Below are 21064 nucleotides of genomic sequence, written 5' to 3' on the forward strand. Positions count from 1 at the left end.
AAAGAATATTCATGCTAAATTTCAAATAAATCGACTGATTACAGCTGGAGATATTGTCGCTATCGCATCAAAAAAAAAAAAAATAATAAAAAAATAAAGGAGTTATGGGAAAAACGTATTTAAAGTTTTACGTTAAGTTTCGGGCAGCGTAAGAGATGTATAGTTCGCTCAATCGGTCTAGTTGCCACGCCATTAAAATAGCTATAGATTTGAATATAATTTGAGTTTAGAAAAATCCTTTTAGGGAGATATTTTTGAATATCAAAACTATCGACTTATGAAAAAAAAGAAATTTTCGATTTTTTCAAATTTCTAGACTAGAACACCCCTTTAAGTTGTTAAGACTTTCACAATTATGACATATATTTCTATGAAATGAGAAATGTATAGTTAAGAATTTAGTGAATTTAAATTATAGTTCTTGAAATGAAGTCTCCTGTACTTCATGTCAGCTAAAACTATATTCAAATCATCCTGAAATGTGAGCAATGTCGAAAGTGAGCAATTTTAGGCACAAAAATAGAAGAGACTTTAGAAAAATTATCGAAATACTGCTTGGTCACTGTTTGGTGGCGACACATGCCTGCAGAATGGTGCTAACAAATCGCGAATACTGTAGAAAATGTAAGGAGTAAGGCGCCAATGGAACAATGGAGTATCTTTTGTGCACTTGTCTCGTATTGCCAAGGCTACGCCGTAAGCTTATGGGGTCCCCACGGTGTTATACACTGGAGGAAGTATCGATATTGAGGTTGCAGCGTATTTAAAATTCGCAAGCGCAGACATCTTAAAGGATGACTACTCTCCGCGGCCGTTCAGCTAGGGCAATACCTAACTGGTATTGCAAAGAACGAAACGTGGTCTATACTATACCAAAAGACTAAAGTCTATGTTTTCTAATTAATTCCAATTTTACTTTAATTTTTGACACTTTTTTTATACTTTTAATTGCTGCCAGAATTTCGTGCTGACAATTACAAATACAATATCATTTGTTTGTGAAGCGATCTTTACATTAGATTAATGACTTTTAAAGTCAAGTGGTTGTTTGTAACAACTCAATCGATAACTAAATGATAAGATTTTAAACTAAATGATGAGAAAGGTAACGATTGATTTTCGTTTCGCCACACCATATAACCCTTTTCCAATTCTCGGCAGAACTGGACTCGTACAGCAATATATTTTTTGGACAATTTAGGTTATTTTTGCTAACATACTTGATTAACCCAATATGTTTCAAAGCTCCACTGTTCGTCCATTCACTGGTTGGTTTGTTAACGATAATCAGGGGTGTTGTGGAATCCAAGACAGAATTGCAAACCAATTCTGATTTTAAATGGTGTCACAGAATCTGATTGGATTTTCATGTTTTCGAACATACGCAAAACCAATATTCGAATCAGCTGTTTACTAATGTGACAAAACTTGCAAATGAATACAATTGAAATATTATATTAAAGTGTTTAATAAGTTCCGCATTAAAGGAAGATTTGAAGAGATAACATTTATCGAATGAATAAAGACGCTTTTGGATGTTAAATTACGTTTATTACGTTTTGTGAATCTTCTTTTTGAAGCCTGCTCTAGAAGTTTTAACAAATTGAATTCTTCTTTGCTTAAATTTTTTTAAAAATTATCTAAGAATATTACCCCAAAGTTATAGATGGGAACTCGAAATATTTTCGAAGCTAGAAGGGAAATAGTGACCGAGCGTCTAGCAGATACATACATACATATGTACATATATGAACGCTTGGACAGAAAGCGAAAACTTTGACGCGCGATTTTTCGGTTTTTCAGTTTTACGATTTTTCTTAATTGGCGGCCAGGGTAAAAAAAAACTAAACCTTGTATGATATTGAGGCTAAGTTTATTATCTTTGACATTAAATTATCTTCTATTTAAACTGAAAAATACTAAGAAATGTTAATTGTGAACCTATATTTAGAGTAAAATTTTTTTAGTCCAAAATCATTTTTTCTTTTTTAATTTTAAAAAGTTTTATAACTTTACTTTTTTTTTTGAAATTTTCAGTTTGATTTGAACATAAGTTATTAAATAATATTAATCTCTTTGAATTTTTTGTTTCGGGTAGAAATCTCGACCTGCATCCTGCCCGCCGTCTGGCATATGCACATGCGAGAAGCATCTGACAATTGCTTCCCAAAGGCAAAATGTAAAGAATTTCGTATCAAAGCAATTTGCGGATGATGTTAAAATATATAACTATTAACCGTAGAAATTTCGATTTAATCAATTACTTATTTCCCTCCCAAAAAATCTTCAAAATAATCGATTTTTTAAGCCTCTAAAGCAGGCACCCCCCCTTAAGAATCCGCATTTTTTTTCAGAAACTCAATAATTAAGACATTTCTTGTTTTATTCTTATGTTCTCTCCTATAGAAATAAAGATAAATTAATTCGTAACAATAAAATAACTTAATTTTTTAACTTACATTTCAAATCTGTGTGCGACTATCTTCTTGGTTTGTTTCTGACAGCAAAACCGATAAAATTGGTTTCTGTGACACCCAAAATCGATACAAACTCTGTTTCGAATATCAAACCAATAATATCTGAATTCATGACACCTACTGCTTTTTGTGATCGGTCGACAACTATCAGATTCAACAACACCCCTGATTATATTTTTTTTGCCAAACCCGCATACTATTAACAAATCACATGCTAAGAAAATGTACCTTGAGATTCTTTAAGCTACCTCACATCCTCATCTCCAATCATATGGGTTGTTATATGGGACTAGGTCAAACTTTTGCCTAATTTTAACCATTTTAGTCATAAACATACACTTACTTATAAGCAACTTATAAGCATAAAGGTATAAAGTAACCTGGAAGTTTGAAATTCGTTGTGTTGAGTGTTTGGGAACTTAGTGAAGTATTGTGCCGCTTCAATCCATTTTAGGCTTCGTTTACATCGAAGCTATGATACCCATCACAAATAAGGAGTTTCCATACAAGAACATGATTTTGATAGATCAATTTTCATGATTCACAATAATTTCTTCAGAAACCCCGTTCGGTGTATAAAAATTTATGAGCAGCTTTCCAACGCATGTTCGAACTATTGGAACATTGGAATAAAAAACAAATAACCACCTTTAAGAAATTCCGTCGTATATATGTATTTGTAGACATAATAATTCGGTATTTCGCCATTTTGCAGTCATGCCGAACACCGGAGTATATATTTCGTTAAATAGAAAGCTGATTATTGTCCATCTTGTCCTTGTTCCTGCTTAACTCGTAGTTATTTTTCATTATACTCGTATTGCTCTAAAAAATCACATTTCAAGCAAATATTATTTAAATCTGCACAAACTATTATTTTCTTCTTTTGTTGTGTATTTTCCTTTATTCCACTTAGCTAATGTAATACTCCATAAGTGTATTTCTTGTACTCTACGCCACAACGAAGCAACCAATGCAAAGCGTATCACAACACAAAGGTCCATTAAGTTTCCACTTGATAAGTTCATTTCCATGCACATTAAATTAATCAAGATTATACAATTTCTATGAAATAACAGTTTTTACATTGAAACTGTCACATTCCATTCCACAACATTCCAGTCGAATGCATTTCATTGCACTCCGCTAAACACTTGCAAGCTGCCAGGATTCGATTTGTACGGCGAGGAACAACAGAGCCAAGGCTTGGCTTGTCCGTGAATAGCAATCGGCAAGCATTCGGTGATGAAACTGCCAATGACTTGCACTCAGCAATTTCAAATATACAAATATGCATGTGAATGGGAAATGTTGCGCTGGTGGCCTCTGGCTGGGTTGTCAGCGACCCGAAAGCCACAGCGCACAATGAGCAGTTCGTTTGAATTTCTAACATTTCACTTTGCTAACGTTTTTTTTTGGTGGTTTTGTCAGAATCCTGTTATAGCAATGCAATCGCAAAAATTTCAATTTATTGAAAACTCAGCAGTCACTATTTGCACTTCATGTTTTTGAAAAGCGATGGAATGAATATGCTTGTTTGGATACATATGGAGAAACCTAATGGAAGCATAATTTTTTTTCTATATAAGCAGAGGTTCTCTTTCAATAGCCTTTTTTGACCAAACACACGTGAGTTTTGTCAAGCTGTCATGTAACTTTTCTTCAATGTTATTGGGTGTTTCATAATGAAAACAACGATTTACAAATCATTCAACTTAATTACGAAAATTCACCTTCTGTAAAGAATGCTCAATTCATGGTCCACATAATCTGCTTAGTGAGCGTACTCCTTCCAACACCATCAGCAACCTTGGATAATATTCGACCGAAAAGATCTCGTCCAGCACGCAGTAAAGAAAATATAGCAGCCGAAGCTGAGAGCGTATACGAAGACCGTAGAGAGTCGATTCGGCACCGTTCCCAGCAACTCAGATTGACATATGGAACGATTTGGAGAACTTTACGTCGATATCTTAAATTGAAAGCATACAAATCAAGAAGTAATTGTGCAAGAACTGAAACTGCTTGATCTTTCCAAGCGAAGTAGTTTCGCTCTTTTTGTTCAGAGTCCCATTTATAGCTCAATGGGTACATAAATAAGGGCATTTGCTGCATTTGAAACGAAGAGCATTGATGAAGAGATTCAAGAGCTGTCATTTTATTGAGAAAACACGGTTTGATGTGGTTTGTGGGCTGGTTTAATCATCTGCATATATTTCTTCAAAAATGATGTCGGTGCGAAGGTAACATATAGTCAATGGCGACCGCTATCGCGCTAGTATAACGGATTATTTGACGACTGAAATTAAAGCTCGTTAACTCGGTGACATTTGGCTTCAAGAAGAAGGCACTGCTTCCTACACATCACATCAATCAATGGACTTATGAAGAGAACACCTCGGTGAGCAGATAATTTCACGTTTCAGACAGGACAATTAACTCCCAAGATCTTGTGATATCATACAGTTAGACTTTTTCAGTGGGGATGTGAAAGTCAAAAGTGTATGCAGACAATATCGCTTGGATCCAGGCCTTGAAGCAATGGATTATGCTTGTCATTTGTCAGTTAACAGTCAAAATGCTCGAAGAGTCATCGAAAATTGGACTCAATGGATAGATAATCGGTTAACACTTGAAAGAGATAATATTCAAAACTAAATGCTAAAGAATGTTCTTCGGCATGATAATAAATATTTCTTATTAAATATGAAGTTTCTGAGTTTTTTCTTAATAAAAATAGGGAACCTCGTAATGGACCACCCTTTAGTACATTAAAATTATAATTGTGAAACCTGTTTTGCTTTTTGAACAGCTATTCGATTAACGAACAGCTACAGCTAATTGCTTGTGTTCTTCATTTTACATTTCTTCTAATAATTAGTTTCATCAGCTGATTGTTTGATCATTGCACACAACCAAATTTACAGCTTGGACAACCACCTACAGGCTTGCATTCCACTTTCAACTTGAATTCAATTGATTAAGTATTAATATAGTAAAATAATACTTGTTTTTTTATTCTAAGTTCATCTAAATTAGCATTTTTGTTTTTAAAGAAAACTAACTCGCGCAGGCTATTAGCTGCCCTAAACTGAATTGAACTGAATTTATTTTTATATAATTTTGAGTTGATGTAAGCGAAAATTTTACTAAATATAACTAAACTAACAAATAAGTTAGACCAAGATTTTGATCTATAAATTTGGCTAGCTAATTGACTTAATCTATAAGATACCTGAAATCGTATTACTTAACTGATCTTAAGATAAACTTTGCACAGATAAACAATTTAATTCAACTCATCTCAAGTGAGATTCTTTCAAATGCGGCCACAAATTAGTCAATTAAAGATGAGTGATTTAATTTTACTACAATTGAGTTAATTAAATCTCTCTTTAAGTGGGTTAGCAATGACAAGTTATGTAAAATTTAATAAACTTAATAAATTAAAATAGACTATAATGAAAAAGCAATTAAATCGATAGAATTGAGTTGAAGCGAATTACTTTAGGCACAACTAAATTAAGTTAAATTAAACCAAATTACACTCAACTAGATTGTAATAGTTTGTTATATTAAAGGCTTTCGTCGAAATAAAACTGTATTTTTTAAAATTAAGAATAGAACTGAAAACAAATTAATTGAAATTAATAAGGATCAATTCTACTTAATTTATAGAAATTATGTTGAGTCAGGGATGTTAACCTGAGTTTTGATAACAGAGCGGCAATACCAAGTCTGAGTTCGCTGACTGTGTGCACTTAGTGAGTCTAGAATTATTAATCCTCACTACCGACAGCATCAAGTTGCTTCAATATTAGATTTGTTAGGATGCCTGGCCTTAACGGAAGCAATGGAAGCTGTAAAGATGATAAGCTCGTCTCATTTACATTTTGCTTTTGTAAGACTGAGGTTGAAATACTAGCTCGGCAGACATACTTACGGCACATCTAGAGAGCTTGCCAAAATTGATATTAGACGCTTTGGGAAATTTTTCGAAGTGTATTTGCTTTATGATCGTTATATGTACAGATGTTTGAGGTATCACTACCGATCCAAGTTCTAGGACATTGTAATCGGTTCGGTCTACTAGCTTAACTTAATCTAAGTCGTTAGACAGCTTTTGCCAACTAAATTATTTTACTTTAATTCAGAATTACGTAAGGTATGAGTTTAGAACTATAATTTGGATATGCATTATTCCTTTCCAGTCTTAAAATTAGCTATCGGTTGAATTTTTGTTATTTCATTTTTACCATGCAATATCTCACTTAATTTCATAATAAAGTTTAGTACTCACTGCGATGTGCCTTGTCCGTGGGATCTCTGCGTAATACAATTCTACGCTTCGATGAGCAAATAGGTCCCGAATCGACGTCGTGTATAACAATTTTAATGGCTTCACCATCCATCGAAGTTTGACGTCGTGGTGCCTCGAGATCCTCCAAATTGGGTCCGGTGAAAGAAGCGATTGGAGGTGGTATTGTGGCGGGCAGATTGGTTGGTAATGCACCGCGTTGCTGCAGCGCCGCTAAATCGGGACTAAGAACGGAGTTTGCCATTAAAATGTATTTCAGACGGATTTTAAGAAAATACGAAATTAAATGTGGATGAAAGATAGTTCAAGCTTTTAGTGATATGAAAGTCCAATTTTAATTAGCAGTAATATTCTTAAAGGTACTCGACTTGTACTTACAGTTGTGATCCACGTCGGCGTATGCGTCTGTCTTCATCTACGGTAAGCACAGGGCTGCCTTTATCGGGACTTGGCGATTCGTCGTTTTGCAGATCCTCAGAAGGATGTGGCACACGGAAGGAAGGTCGCCGCGAACCGGGTAGAGCAATTTGTGGCGACATACCATCGCCGGGTGATCGTTGAAGTTGCGTTGTCGCAGGAGCCGCACTCTGTAGCAGATTGGGCGCAAAAACGTCATAAGCGGATTTCCTAGAGAACGGAAAAATGGCAGTTGAGTCAAAGTCGTCGCTTGTAAGTAATAGCCTGCCTAAACTAACCTTCTTGGCATTGCTGGTATGCCGAGTCCGGGATCGCCGCCCGTCATGCCCAGTGCACCAGCCGCTGCCGCGCCCAGACCCCCAGCTGCACCGACCGCTGCCGCCGCTGCCATACTCGCACTGTTCATGTCATCATCATAGCTGTGTTGGCGCGCCACACGCGATCCCCGCCGTGATGCCATGCGCGACAGTGGCGCTCCGAACGGTAGCTGCTGATCCAGGTCCGATTGCCGTGGCGGGCTCGATGAACGGCTCGGCGCCATGCTGCGTCCACCCTTGCGAAAGTCCAAATCACCGCCCGGTGTTTTATTGCCCTTCAACTGCATTTTGCATGTACAGGTTGTGGGTTGGGTGTGGGTGGGTGTGGATTACACGAGAGTGGTGGTGGTGGTGTGTAGCGTTTACAGTTATTTTGGCGCATGGCATCGCGTGATTATGTACATTACACATTAGGTCGGTACGAAAAGTACGAAAAAGGTACGGAAGGTACGGAAAGTGAGTACTTAGGTTTCGCACGCTTCTACACGCCCACTCCTTTTGCACACTCACCCAAACGCAAACACAAACTTAGTTGACGAACGAACATAAACGAACACAACACAACACAAGACAATTTTCAACTCAAACAAAGCAAAGCCAACTAAGAAGACAAACTAAGCGTTTCTTATTGCAACAACTAAATGTAAGAAGACGCAAGCACTACAGCAGCAGCAGACACACACACAGTTGTTGATGTTGTTGGAACATCGCTTACCTTTTCGAGTTCTTTGAGTGAGGCGGGTGATACGTCGGAATGCCGTCGGCATTCGGGGCTGCGTGGCGGTGCCAATGCGGTGCCATTTGCCGGTGCCAATGTCTGTGTTGAGCCGAGCTTGGCGTCGGAGTGGCGGCGTTGCAGCGCTTCCAGCACGGGCACGTCCAACATGGAGTCGGTTGAGTCTTGTGGGATGCACACACGCGACGCCATCTTTCGTCGGCACACACTGCAGCGCCACATGTTCTGAAAGTGTTTGCAGAGCATTAATACAAAAGCACAAGTAAATGGTTACATAATAATTTCTTCCATAAAAGTTGTTTTTAGATGTGCCATGCTAGGTGGTCTTAGGTAGATCTACTGCGAGTAAAACAGAAACTATGCGTAAAATTAAACCATCTCTTTGAAACTATCTTTGTAAATTTTTGAATTCCGATTGTCATATTTTCTGGCAGAGAATTGTTTTAAGCGGCACCTGCGGCGAAAGCCGGTAGCACTGCCTTTTGTGTATTGCGCCCGTCGGAGATCGCGTGGAACTCAAAATATACAGATTCACAACCGAGATGATGAAGAAGAGGTTTAAAAAAGGAAACGGGCGTGGCACCGTCCACCTTTAGGTGAAATTCTATATCTAAGAAACTACCTCAACGATTTCAACCCAATTTGGCATGCGTGGTTTCCTAGCCATTTCTATCATACGCTGTGAAAATGGTCGGAATCGGACAAACCACACATCTACTTCCAAACTCTGCGAAAGTAGTGCCTTTCAGATATTTAATATTCTACCCGAAAATTGTCAAAATCAGACTGTAACTTTTCAAGGAAATCTGGAAGCCAGTGCATTTGGCTGATTTTATAATGCTATTATTAGCTTCACCAGTTTTTTTGTATTTTTTTTTAGTGAAACTGAATGGCACTGAGATAAAAATCAGGCACTGAAAAAAACACAACAAAAAAAAAACACAAAAAAAAAAAAATAAAATAATAATAATACACATAAAAACAAACAAGATGATTGGATACCAACAATTTTATATATACATATGTATGTTAACTATATACAACTTATACACCGACCACCGTATTTGTCATACGGTTTGTTATATTGTTGCCGTAATATTAGATGGGAATTGTAGTAGTTCGTGGAAAATTCCATACACTTTTGACATTAGACTATAGAAAGTTTGAAGATCTTATGTATGGTAGGTAGTAGGTATATAGGAAGTAGTAATGATCCGATTTTTTCTATTTTTTGGCAATATTACCTAGAATTAAAAACCCACAGGCTAATAAAAATGATCACACAGTTTTATCAAGGTTCCTTGCATGTAATAACCAAATATGTGGAGCCAGATGTTAGACAACTCTGACATGAGTTATATGGGGGCTAGGTCAAGTTTTTGCCCAATTGTATCTATTTTAGATACAAAGATATACTGTTATGACTAAAATATGCCTTTTTTTATTGAGATTATTCAAATATTGGTCACGTGAAAGTTTGAAAATTTGTGTATTAGGTATATGGGAGCTAACTCATTGACAAAATATTATCAGAAAATAATTTTCTCTGAATTTCAGTCATTTATCTCACACATTGGTCAATATTTTCTGTCAAAAGTCAACTATAGGTACTCGAGTTGGCACATTCGGTACTTAGGACTTGAACAGTTATGGTTCCATTTGAAAAATGTTTGCGCTTAAACAGGTATACTGCGCCGGCACAATTCATGCAAAGTTTTATATCCTTTTATTAAATGCTTCTTGATTTTTATACTGAGAATTTCATAAATTTTCAAGCTATATTCCTATATTATTGGCTCCAGTTAAATTCGGTTGTTGCAGCTTTATATGCTTAGGAGATATGAAGATTAAGCCAATTGGAAGGCGAGCTCACGCCTGTTTATTTTTATAATACTAGAGAATCCGCCCACGCTTTGCTGTGTTATATATTTTATGCTATTATTCATATAATAAATCAGTACAGTGAACATTTTATTTACGAATAAAGGCGAAAACGTTTTTGTTGTCATAAGATCCAAGGGTTTGTACTTGAAGTTTAATTTTGATTATGTTCACGCAAATAAATTTCATTGGGAAAAATAACGAATTTAAAAATTATTAAGGCTGCTTTCTCAATTTTTGCTTACCAGCATTTCTGCCCAGTTATAGAGTTGTTCGCTTAACACATTATACTAAATAAACATTAAAAATGTGCATGGTTAATGGTATGTTCGCTCAGTAGAGTATTCTTTTCTTATGAAGTGTTTTTATTATCCTATCTTCTAAGCTGGCTCGAACTGGATGCAGTGTGCTAAATTTTACTAAAATCGGGTCAGTAGTTTAGGAGTCCATCGCGGACAAACAACGTGACACGTGATTTTTATATATAAAAATATACTAAAAAGTGAAAGAATCAAATGGAAATGGAAATGGAAATGAATTGGCGTGGTTGCAGTCCAATTTCGTCCATTTTCATACTGTGATATGTGTTAAAATAATAAATACCGAATTTGATTGAAAGTCACGTCCATCGTTCAATTTTGACCTCGTCAGTTATAAAGTTCTCTTGTGTCATCATGGATTTCAAATCGAATGTCCCTGGTGCATTTTGATATTTATTTATCGCACATTTAGCCTTTTTTAAAAACCGTTATATGGGGAAAGAGGAAGATTATAATCTGGCTATTATAATTTTAGTGGTTAAGGAATATGTACATTTAACATATAAGAGGGTGAGATCTCGGCCACTTTTTCTACCACCGTAATTTTCTTTTTCAAATTACTCTTAAATTAATAAATTGGAAATAATTCTTAATAATATTACATCAACAGTAATATCGACCGAAGAATACTTATTTAATATTGATGCTTTTTGTCATATTTTTCGTCGAGAAGATTATTGGTCATTGGTAGATCAATTTAACAGTTTTCAGCATTTAATTCTAGTACATGCAATCTTATAAGTTTGAAAGCTTTGCTAAAATATTTTCCACATTAACAGATACATATTTCATAAGGGCAACTGGAAATTTTAAATTCTCTTAATAGGTATATGGAAAATGGTAGCAGTATTGACTTGATTTTGTCTAGTTTTGGAATGATTACATTTTATTAACAGGAAAATATTCAAAGCCAATTGAAAGACCACCGCCTGAAACACCGATAGCACTAATGGAATTAAATCTATATAATTTGATAAATTTGACAGCTGTCGAATCATTAGTTGATGAATTATATCATTTTGACTGAAGCAACTTTTTTTATGGTAAAAAATGGATTTAAAGGAAACTTCGCATGCTGATGGAATATTGCTTTTTGAAAGGAAAAAGTACAGTTGAGGCGAAAACTTGGCTTGATAACCCAGGTAAATCAATCATTAACGATTGGTAGCTAATTTTAGACGTGGTTGGATAAGAAGCGAAAACGGCAGACGCAGTGGACTCCTAAAAGCAGTTGTTACCGAGCAAAATATCAAACAAGTCTACAACCGTAAGTGAAGTTGATGACCGTAAAGTGAAGTTGTTCGAGTTAGTAGACACTCTGAAGATATCAACTAAACATGCATATAACATTTTGGGTATAAAAAAGCTCTGTGCTAAATGGGTGGTGCACGAACTCACTTTTGACCGAACACAACGACAGCTGGTGATTTGGAAAAGTGTCTCAGGTGTGCTTTAGATGTAATAAACCCGACATTCATTCGAGTGGGTTGCATACGATGAACCTGTTCCAAAGGCTGGCATAATTAAGGCATGTGTATTTAAGGATGCCCATAGAACAAATTTTATTGACTATCTTGGAAAATAAAGAACTAACAACGTTGAGTACCACTGCTTCTTCATTGTTCGATATTTATTGAACCGTTCGAATAGGATTTCAACTCGCTTGCCACCCTGCTCACTTACGTATCGACAACTCCACTAGTTTCTAGTGATACTTACAATTGTATAAATGTAATTTTTGAGCCGTCTAATCTCTGATTTTGAGAGGAACCGAGGTGATTGATGGGGCAGAACTATGGGTCCAATGGAATAAAAGTTATATTGAAAAATTGTAGGTGATAAAGATGTACAACGTTTTCGTCAACATCTGGTTCACATAACCTCAAACACAGTTTTTATTTTCATTTTTATTTTTATATTTAAAATTTAACTATAACTAACTCTCCCAACCAATATGAATCAGAAACCCAAACTCGCATCACATACCTTTTATGCACCGCTGCATATCTAATTCGCAAATAATTTATTTTAAACGTAACTCCCTTAAGTACACTCTTGCCGGTATACGAAGGTAATAAATCAGTGCGAGCAAAGCACTGAATAAAACAGGCGATGGCTAAAACATTCATAGGTATTCAAATGCCATTAAATGCACGGAAGGAGAAAGGAAAAAAGTGGAATAATAATAAATGAATTGCGCATGTAAAATGAACTGGCATCCTGCCGACAGGGCGGGTGAGGGTCGGTTGAAGGGCGATGGCGGAAAGGATAACAATGGCTTATAATTTGCTTGCATGAGTGCATTTCCTATTTACGCGCCTTTAACAAGCAACTGCAGGATGATATGAAATGTGCAAAAAGCATGAAAACAACAACAACAACAACAACAACAACAATAACAAAAAGGACAAATAAAAATAGAACATAAAACGTGTAATAGCGCTGAGCAAGACGAATGGCACACAGAATAGCGGATACTAAATATTTGCTGTGCATGTGTCATGGCGTATACGTAACCTGACACAGCAAACGACAGCCAGTGCACTTGTGGCACGCACGCATACCGTTACATGCGCAACAGTTGTGTAACTATACAATGTTAACATTTTGTATTGCACATGCCTGCAGTAAGCATATAAAGGGTGTTACGATAAGGCTGCATTGATACATAAATAGTGTGGTGGAAAACTAAGTGGAGTTTTTCTTTACCGAAATGCATACACAAATGCTATTAGGCGTGAGTAAAGCCAACGCACCAGTTCTCTTCAAGGACTGACGCGTTTTTTTACCTCTGAAGTAACGCTCGGAAGCAATGAAGCAACCTTGAGGGTATATTACTTTGCTCAGATAAGAAATGGTAAGTAAATCGTTCTGCATCAAGCATTCTTCTTTGGATCTATTTTAGATATCCAGCCGAAATTGAGGGTTTACAAGTTTTTTTTATTGAATTTTTCGAATGTTATATTAATGTTTGTATATAAAAGATTCAGTAAAATATCCACTATTTTTGTAATAGTTAGTATAATCTTATACCAGAGCCAAACTATGTATAAAAATAAGCTTAAAAAGCGAATGGCGCTGCTGACAAGTCACTATTGATCTGCGTGGCTTGAAAGGTAATTATGTATATTCCATTTCTATCCATTTCTTACTCTATACGGTCCGATTGTCGCGGATAAAGATCCCAATTAAGGAGCTCTTAGTAGATGATTCTTTGCCAATCCCATCAAAGATGCCAAAAATCCATCACGTTTTTTTCAAGCCACCCTTCGTGCCGGCCGGCTGAGCGCAATTCGACCATGAATGTTTTCGCTTGACGTTGTCGTAAGTGACACACTTTTCAGCACAAGTAACCAGGTATGCTTATGCTGAGAGGTCGATCGTCACGGGGGTTTCACTTGGACATATTAGAACGCCGGTCCTCTGTGGAACTTCGAACTCCTATTATAGAGCAGAATTAAAAATGAACAAAGCGCTCACTATCACAAATTTGTTGAAACGGTTAATGTCAATGTCAATATGATATCGGATATGCGAATATGTGGATAAGTCTTCGGATATGCCGAAGGTACGACTGTCGAGATGTTGCAACCTCAGTCTTGAAAAGCCTGGATAACGGAGGTGCAAGTGCCCGGGTGTTTCCACCGCGCTGTCTTCCTAACAACTTTGACAACCAGCATCCAAAAAGTACCAGTGACGAACCGCTTCATGAAATTCAGTAGTTTTGATGCGTTCATGATACTTTTTGCATATTTTCATGCTATTTTTATATCTAGGCTTATGAAGGTTTTTGATACCATGCTTAACTCCTGGGTAATCGAAGCAATGCTTACATGATGGACGGATAGTTACCAATATTTTCGACAATTGAGCCAGTCCGTTCCCATGACAGTCGGATCTACTAAACCCGGAACGGACCCGGATTTTTATCCGGCCAAGGTCTGTCAACTCGGCAGAATTCTGCCGTTACAATAACAACAGTTGAGCCAGTGATTCTAGTGCTTAGTGCAGCATTGACATCAAAATTATCGAAACGAAATCAGTCAAACTAAAATTTCATATAATTGCCTCTTGTAGTAGTAATAGGACCATAAACACTATCTATACCGCTTAACTTTTTTCTTCGCCTTTATCTGCTTTTATTTCTTTAAACAAAATCGCATATTTTTAACGCTAAACCCTGCGAGATAAGCATTAATAAAGTCATCTATTGAAAAGTTAATGGATTTCTTGTGATTAATTTATTGATAATCTATAAGACACTCCCGAGGGTTTAGCCTTGCAGTTAATAAAAATAGGAAAAACCTTTATTACGGTTATGCCCAAGCCAGAATATCTTTCAAAAATAAAGAAGTTTTCATCCAATAAATATAAATTGAGAGCTCAGTTTGTGTGGCACATATATTATATGGCAGACCGATCGAAAAAAAAATTAATTTTAAAGTTGGAGCGCTGCCTTTGATAATAATCCTTGCCAAATTTGGTAAAACTATCTCGTCAAATTAAGGAAATTTTCATACACGCACTTGATTTCGGTCGTTAGGCATGTATGGCAGCTATATACAAGTACTATAGTGGGGCAGTATCGACGGTTCCGACAAAAGAGCAGCTTCTTCAGGAGAAAGAGATCGATATCTCATAAACTGAAGGACTATTTTGTATATATACAGACGTGGCTGAATAGATTCAGCTCGTAATTTATATATACCATATACTTTATAGGATCTACGATGTGTCTTTCTGGGTGTTGAAATTTGCGTGGCAAAGTTAAAATACCCTGTTCGCATATAAAAAATAATTACCATTCTATACCGCCTATCATTGAACTGCGAGTGATGGCTTGACTCAATTTAGAATAAAACTATGCTTAAATTTAACGTAAATAGAACCCCAAGGAGGAAATTTGTAGAGTTTGTTAAGAATAATGATATTTTATACAACGGTATAATGGTGTATATAGTGTAAGAAGTAAGCGACTTATGAGCTGTCTCAAAAACGGTAGGTGTTCCCGATCTCCATTATAATATAAATATAGGGTTTAATGATGGACTCGCTTTGAAACGCTCTATCGAGAAGTTGTGTATTGGGTTACTAGTGTGGTTTTCGTAGACCAGATGATAAATAACTGGTGGTTAGCATGAAAATTCTGCTCCATTTAAATATTGCATGATTTTTAACCTAGGCTCCGATTTTAAATTCACAAACTCGAGCATTGGAAACCGACAGTCTCACAAAGGGGTGTGCTTCAGTCCGTTCCACATGAAACTACGTGCTAAAAGAATGAATTTCCTATTCAGATTTCAAAATATTTTCAGGAGCTGGTCAACTGGTAACACCCTGTTGTATATATATATATGTGGCACAGTAGTTTTCAACCTAAATGTATGCATGGTGTGTGCACTGCAGCAGCGCTTGCATTGCCGACTGCAAAAGGCTTTGTCGTTTTAATTAAGTTACAGACGGGCGAGACACTGGGCGCAACAGTATCGGCAGCAACCATCTCATATTATTGCAATACACTTGGGTCCGAAGAAAACACGCGCGCATGCATACAGACACACCCACTTTGGGTTGCAAAATTATTTGCTGGCCCCAGTTGAGTGGGTCGCCAACAGAAGTAGAGCCTCAGCTGCGTATTATCAATGTAGAAATCTACTTGTGAGTCGTTATGCAGGTCACGCCCTACCCTTCAGAATTGCATGTGAGGCGAGTACAGCTGCAGTGGAAGCCGAGCGAAAATTGTGAAAGTAATTTTTTATAATAACACGCGAACACACACTACCACACAGGGTGTCTGAAATATGCAACGTTCGTTCGTATATACTACATATGTACATATATAAAAAATGACAGACACTACAGGTGTCGGCCTTTGGCTTGGCAATCGTAGTATAATAAATGGATTTTGCAGATAACTGTGAGCGCACACTACACCTGCGTACACACTCAGATAGTTGGCGGGTAAAGTCGCTCGAGATTAATGTTGCAATCGTGCCATATTTGACATGAASTACACACACACACTCGAAGTTACATATATAAATTTAAGGGTGTGTGGAGGCGGTAGTTTTCGTATTCAAATTGATATTGCTTCGTAAGGCAATTTATGACGTCGCATGAAGGTGAAAAATGCGCGCTAGTGATTCCAATAACAAAAAAAAAAAAAAAAAAAAAAAAAAAAAAAAAAAAAAAAAAAAAAAAAAAAAAAAAAAAAAAAAAAAAAAAAAAAAAAATGCTTAAATGAATGTTCGAATTGTTCTATAAATATTTGATTACAGGGATATCTATTTCTAAGAAAAAACTCTCTAATACATTTCCATAATGGGCAGCAAAGTCCTTCTTTCAGTATTGATGGGTAATACTAATTTTTGCTTTGTCTTTCTTTAGTTTTCTGAAAGTTTTAAAACTATGTTGGTTTTCCGAAAACATGACAGTTATAGATGCTCCTGCATTCCTCTAGATACCTGTGTCTGTATGGCTATGTATCTTACAGCTAGATTAAGCTTACGAGCGATGTTATTTATTTCTGCTAAACTTGACGGTTAGGTTTGAGAATCGACTGAGATCATGACAGGTTAAGAAAAATGTTAAAACGGTTCTTTATTTCGCTCATTGCAGAGATGAGTAACAAGATAAAGTGAGGGAGAGAGGCTATCGTATTCACAGTTGTGGATGCTCTAAAGCTGATAACGCATCATCCATGAAGGTCTTTAGTGAATTCTCTTCCAAAACTGCTGCCGCTGTCGAAAGACAGTATACGAGGTGTGTTCAAAAAGTATCGTGAACTTTGTGTTTTTCAAAAATTATTTATTTTTTCATGAATATCTGTTTTGTCCCCTTCAAAGTAATCTCCATGAGATATTATACACTTGTGCCAACGGTTTTCCAATCTTCGAAGCACTTCAAAAAATCATTATTTTTTATCTTCTTCAGCTCCTCCTTCGATCCTATCTCGCCAAGAGATGCGTAACGTCGTCCTTTCATGGGCCTCTTCAGTTTAGGGTACAAGAAAAAGTCACAGGGGGCCAGATCTAGGGAATACGGTGGCTGCGGCATCATTAGTGTGTTGTTTTTGGCCAAAAAGTCGCAAGCAACGATGTGTGAGCAGGGGCGTTATCGTGGTGCAAAAGCCAATTTTTGTCATATCTTCTCGGCAACATTTCTGCAACCTTCTGAGAACATTTTGCACCACCGATAAACATTGCTTCGGTCTAAGATAGCTTCTCCGTATGCCACAGTCAACATTCGGAATGCATCCGCGCACTTAATTACGTTTTTCACACAAAATTTGATACAGGTTTTTTCCATTGTCCATTTTTTTGAATAGATAAAAATCGAACACGATCCAAAACACGTGCAAGCAAAGCAGCTGTCAACAATTAAATGAACATTCAAAATGGCCGAGGTTGTCGGCATAAGTGGGAGGCATGAGTACCAAAAAATTCGAAATTCGAATATACGTAACCCGCGAAAATTCAAAATTCGCGATAATTTTTGAACACACCTCGTACATTCTGTCAAGAAAGTATCGGGAGCTCTTTATTTACCCTTCTCATCTTCCGCTTATATGAAAGACAGGTCAATTTTCTTTTTGGGTTTGTATAACTGTCCTTCATTATGATGACAAAAATTAGTGCGATTTGTTAACCAGTGTGTTTACAGCAGCTGATTTCGTCAGTCGACCACAGTAGTGTTTGCCGAATTTTACAAAATTTTTTAATTTGAATTTGTGTTAAATTTTGGTCAAACACTCAATAAATATCATTGAGCACGTACCGAATCTCCCTAATTTAGCACTATGTGACTTTTACCTTTCTTCACACTGAAATATCCCCTTCGGGGAATAAGCTTCGCCTCAATTGAAGACATCAAAACAAATTCGACGCGATACTTGAAGGCCATCCCATAAAGTGCCGATAACAAAATGATTTTCGCTTCAAAGGGATGTTACTTTTGAAGGTGATACAATAAATTAGGACGATGATTGAACAATTTTCGTTTTATTTATAAATTCCGGATACAATCTTGACAAAAGTACACGATTCATGTTCACCACTTTCGGGACCACGTTCAGTTAGTATTATCTAACATTACTGGACTTGCGGAACAGCACGCTTATGTGCTAAAATTTTAACTTCGCGTTAAGCGTTACATTATAAAACCAAGCTGGAAAAGAATGCCTCTCCACAAACTCCCTGCGGGATCAATAATGCTGTAGGGCGTCATGCTTTGGTTTATTATTCGTTCGATGGTAGTTGTCGTCACTACATATCTCGAGCGTTTTCATCGACACTGAACTCTGTACTGTCTGTCAAGTATTGCGTCAGACAAAATCTGTCACTCCTTTTCTGTCGTATCTTATTGTCTTTTCCGTCTGTACTATTGACAGTTTGGATACATGCGAACTACTGCAACAGTTTTTGAGATATCGATCTGAAATTTTGTACACGTCCTCTTCGTTGAGGAGCCACTCATTTGTCGGAACCGCCGATTTCGGACCACTATAGCATATAGCTGTATAAAAAATTAATGATCGTAAGTAAGTTATCGAAAGATATTTTTTTTTTGTATGTGAAGGGGAACATACCTTCGGCGCAACCGAAGTTAAGCATTTTCCATGTTCACCTAAAGGTGGTGTGTATCACCTAAACCAAATCGAGCTGGATATAGGGTTATAAATTATCTACAAGATATACATCAAAAATATTGGCGCGACGAGTTGAATACCGAGTGACTGAAACTTGGTACAGGTGTTCCTTGAAATAACAAAAAAAAAAAAAAAAAAAAAAAAAAAAAAAAAAAAAAAAAAAAAAAAAAAAAAAAAAAAAAAAAAAAAAAAAAAAAAAACAGATAAGCGTAATCGAATCCCTACCACGTTCATAAAACGCCATTAAACGAAAATTTATAGAGTGCCATCACTCAGCCATAAACTAAGCTACAAAACTGTAATTTTGCATAGGGCCCCACTAGCAAGGGGAACTTGTGTGCTAAAAATTATGACATTATGGGTCGACCTTCTAAAGGTTTTTAAAAGGTTTTCTAAACCACTAAAGAAAAAATATTTAACTTTGGCAGTGATAGATCCTTTAAACACCCCTATCGACTCTGTAAAATTGGATGAAATCGGTTGATAATGTCGATGCGAATGTTCTGTTAAAAACCACTTACAGCGCGTCAAATCAATAAATAAATACGCCAGAGATATTAAATTGAACTTCCGAGTTAGTAAGATCCTTTCACTAAATAAGTCAAGAACCCACCAATCCATGTATTCTATGGCTGACTTTATACTGCATAAATCTTCAATATGTGAGCATGCTTTTCTAATAACGGTGCATCTGCAGGTATTTTCCAGCTCTTGATGCTGACGAGTTGCAAGTGTATGAAATGTTCGGTTATACCTGAACTTAGCCCTGGCTTACTTGTTTTTATGTGGATTTTACACATGTTATACCCATAAAGTGAAATTCCAGTCGCTAGTATTTATTTTCTCGTCTTTCGCCATTTCACTAATTCATATTTAATTTGAATTAAGTTGTCATTACTTGCATTGTTTATTATTGATGTGTGTTTTCTCAGCGATGACACACACATTCATAAGTATTAGAGCGGGTTGATTTATAGAGTACCAAAAACACATGGAAAGCGGGTATGCAGGAAATGTTCTGCGATTTATTCTGAACAACTTTGCCTAAGAGGCCATGGGTCTGTTGTGGTTTTGCTTCTTTCCTAGGTATTGTTGTTGTTTTCCACTGTTCTCTATTTGAAATGTTTAATAGTTCGGCAAATTAACGGCATTCGATTGTTAATCTCATTCCGGCCATGACCACAACTTCCAGTCGACTAATGCCGTTTTTACCGTTGTTTCATTTGTTGGTGTTGCTGTTCCTGTTCACATTGACAGTTTGATTTGTGCCCTTACTTTAGTTAATGTCGAACGGTCAGCATCAAAAATAATACGCCTTCACAAATACTTAATGTCCGTTTTATGAATGTTCTCGCCTTTTTGAGTAAATGAGTGGCTTGAGTATAGCTTTGGAAACTCCGTTAGATTGGGAATAATGCGGTGGTAACGGCATCATACTATATATTCGAGCATAAGTAGTTACGTAAAAGCTGCTGCCGCCTTTGTAGGGTTGCATAATCTTCTTAGTTAATAGGAGCTTGCTAAGTGCTTGACCATTTTGTCTTCTTTCTGGTATCCCACACATATTGACAAGCACAAATAGATCTATTCATCTGAGTTGAAGTCTCTGAGCATTTTCATGTGCACATTTCGCAGATGGTCAGCTTGCAAGACACTTAGCCTTAGCTGCACAGTGTAACCGTTCTGAGTTTTTTTTTTTTTAAATAATTAATAAAAACAAGAAAAAACGTTAACTTCGGTTGAACCGAAGCTAAATACCCTTCACAGGTGCATTTCTGTTAGTAACTATGTGTTCAGTTTGTATGGAACTATATGCTATAATAATCCGATCTGAACAATTTTATGGATATTATTTTATTACCTTAAGCAGTAATCCATGCCAAATTTCGTGAAGATACCAGTCAAATGTCAAACTTTTCCATACCAGCACTAGATTCCGATCGTTCAGTTT

The 21064-nt window shown here is 36.5% G+C and overlaps 1 protein-coding gene across 1 annotated transcript in view; it reads right to left on the reverse strand.

Moving 5' to 3' along the window:
- Window positions 1-21064, reverse strand: part of LOC108972912 (regulating synaptic membrane exocytosis protein 1) — a 164699-nt gene that overhangs the window by 94436 nt on the left and 49199 nt on the right. The window contains exons 4-8 of the mRNA XM_018939805.1: window positions 8236-8490; window positions 7612-7765; window positions 7491-7575; window positions 7174-7422; window positions 6778-7019 (exon numbers count right to left, since the gene is read on the reverse strand). Of these exons, the coding sequence (XP_018795350.1) occupies window positions 6778-7019; window positions 7174-7422; window positions 7491-7575; window positions 7612-7765; window positions 8236-8490 (985 nt within the window). The remainder of the gene's footprint in view (window positions 1-6777; window positions 7020-7173; window positions 7423-7490; window positions 7576-7611; window positions 7766-8235; window positions 8491-21064) is intronic.

This window comes from Bactrocera latifrons, unplaced genomic scaffold (assembly GCF_001853355.1).
Source record: "Bactrocera latifrons isolate USDA-ARS-PBARC rearing strain unplaced genomic scaffold, ASM185335v1 scaffold_44, whole genome shotgun sequence".
Taxonomy (NCBI): Eukaryota; Metazoa; Arthropoda; class Insecta; order Diptera; family Tephritidae; genus Bactrocera; species Bactrocera latifrons.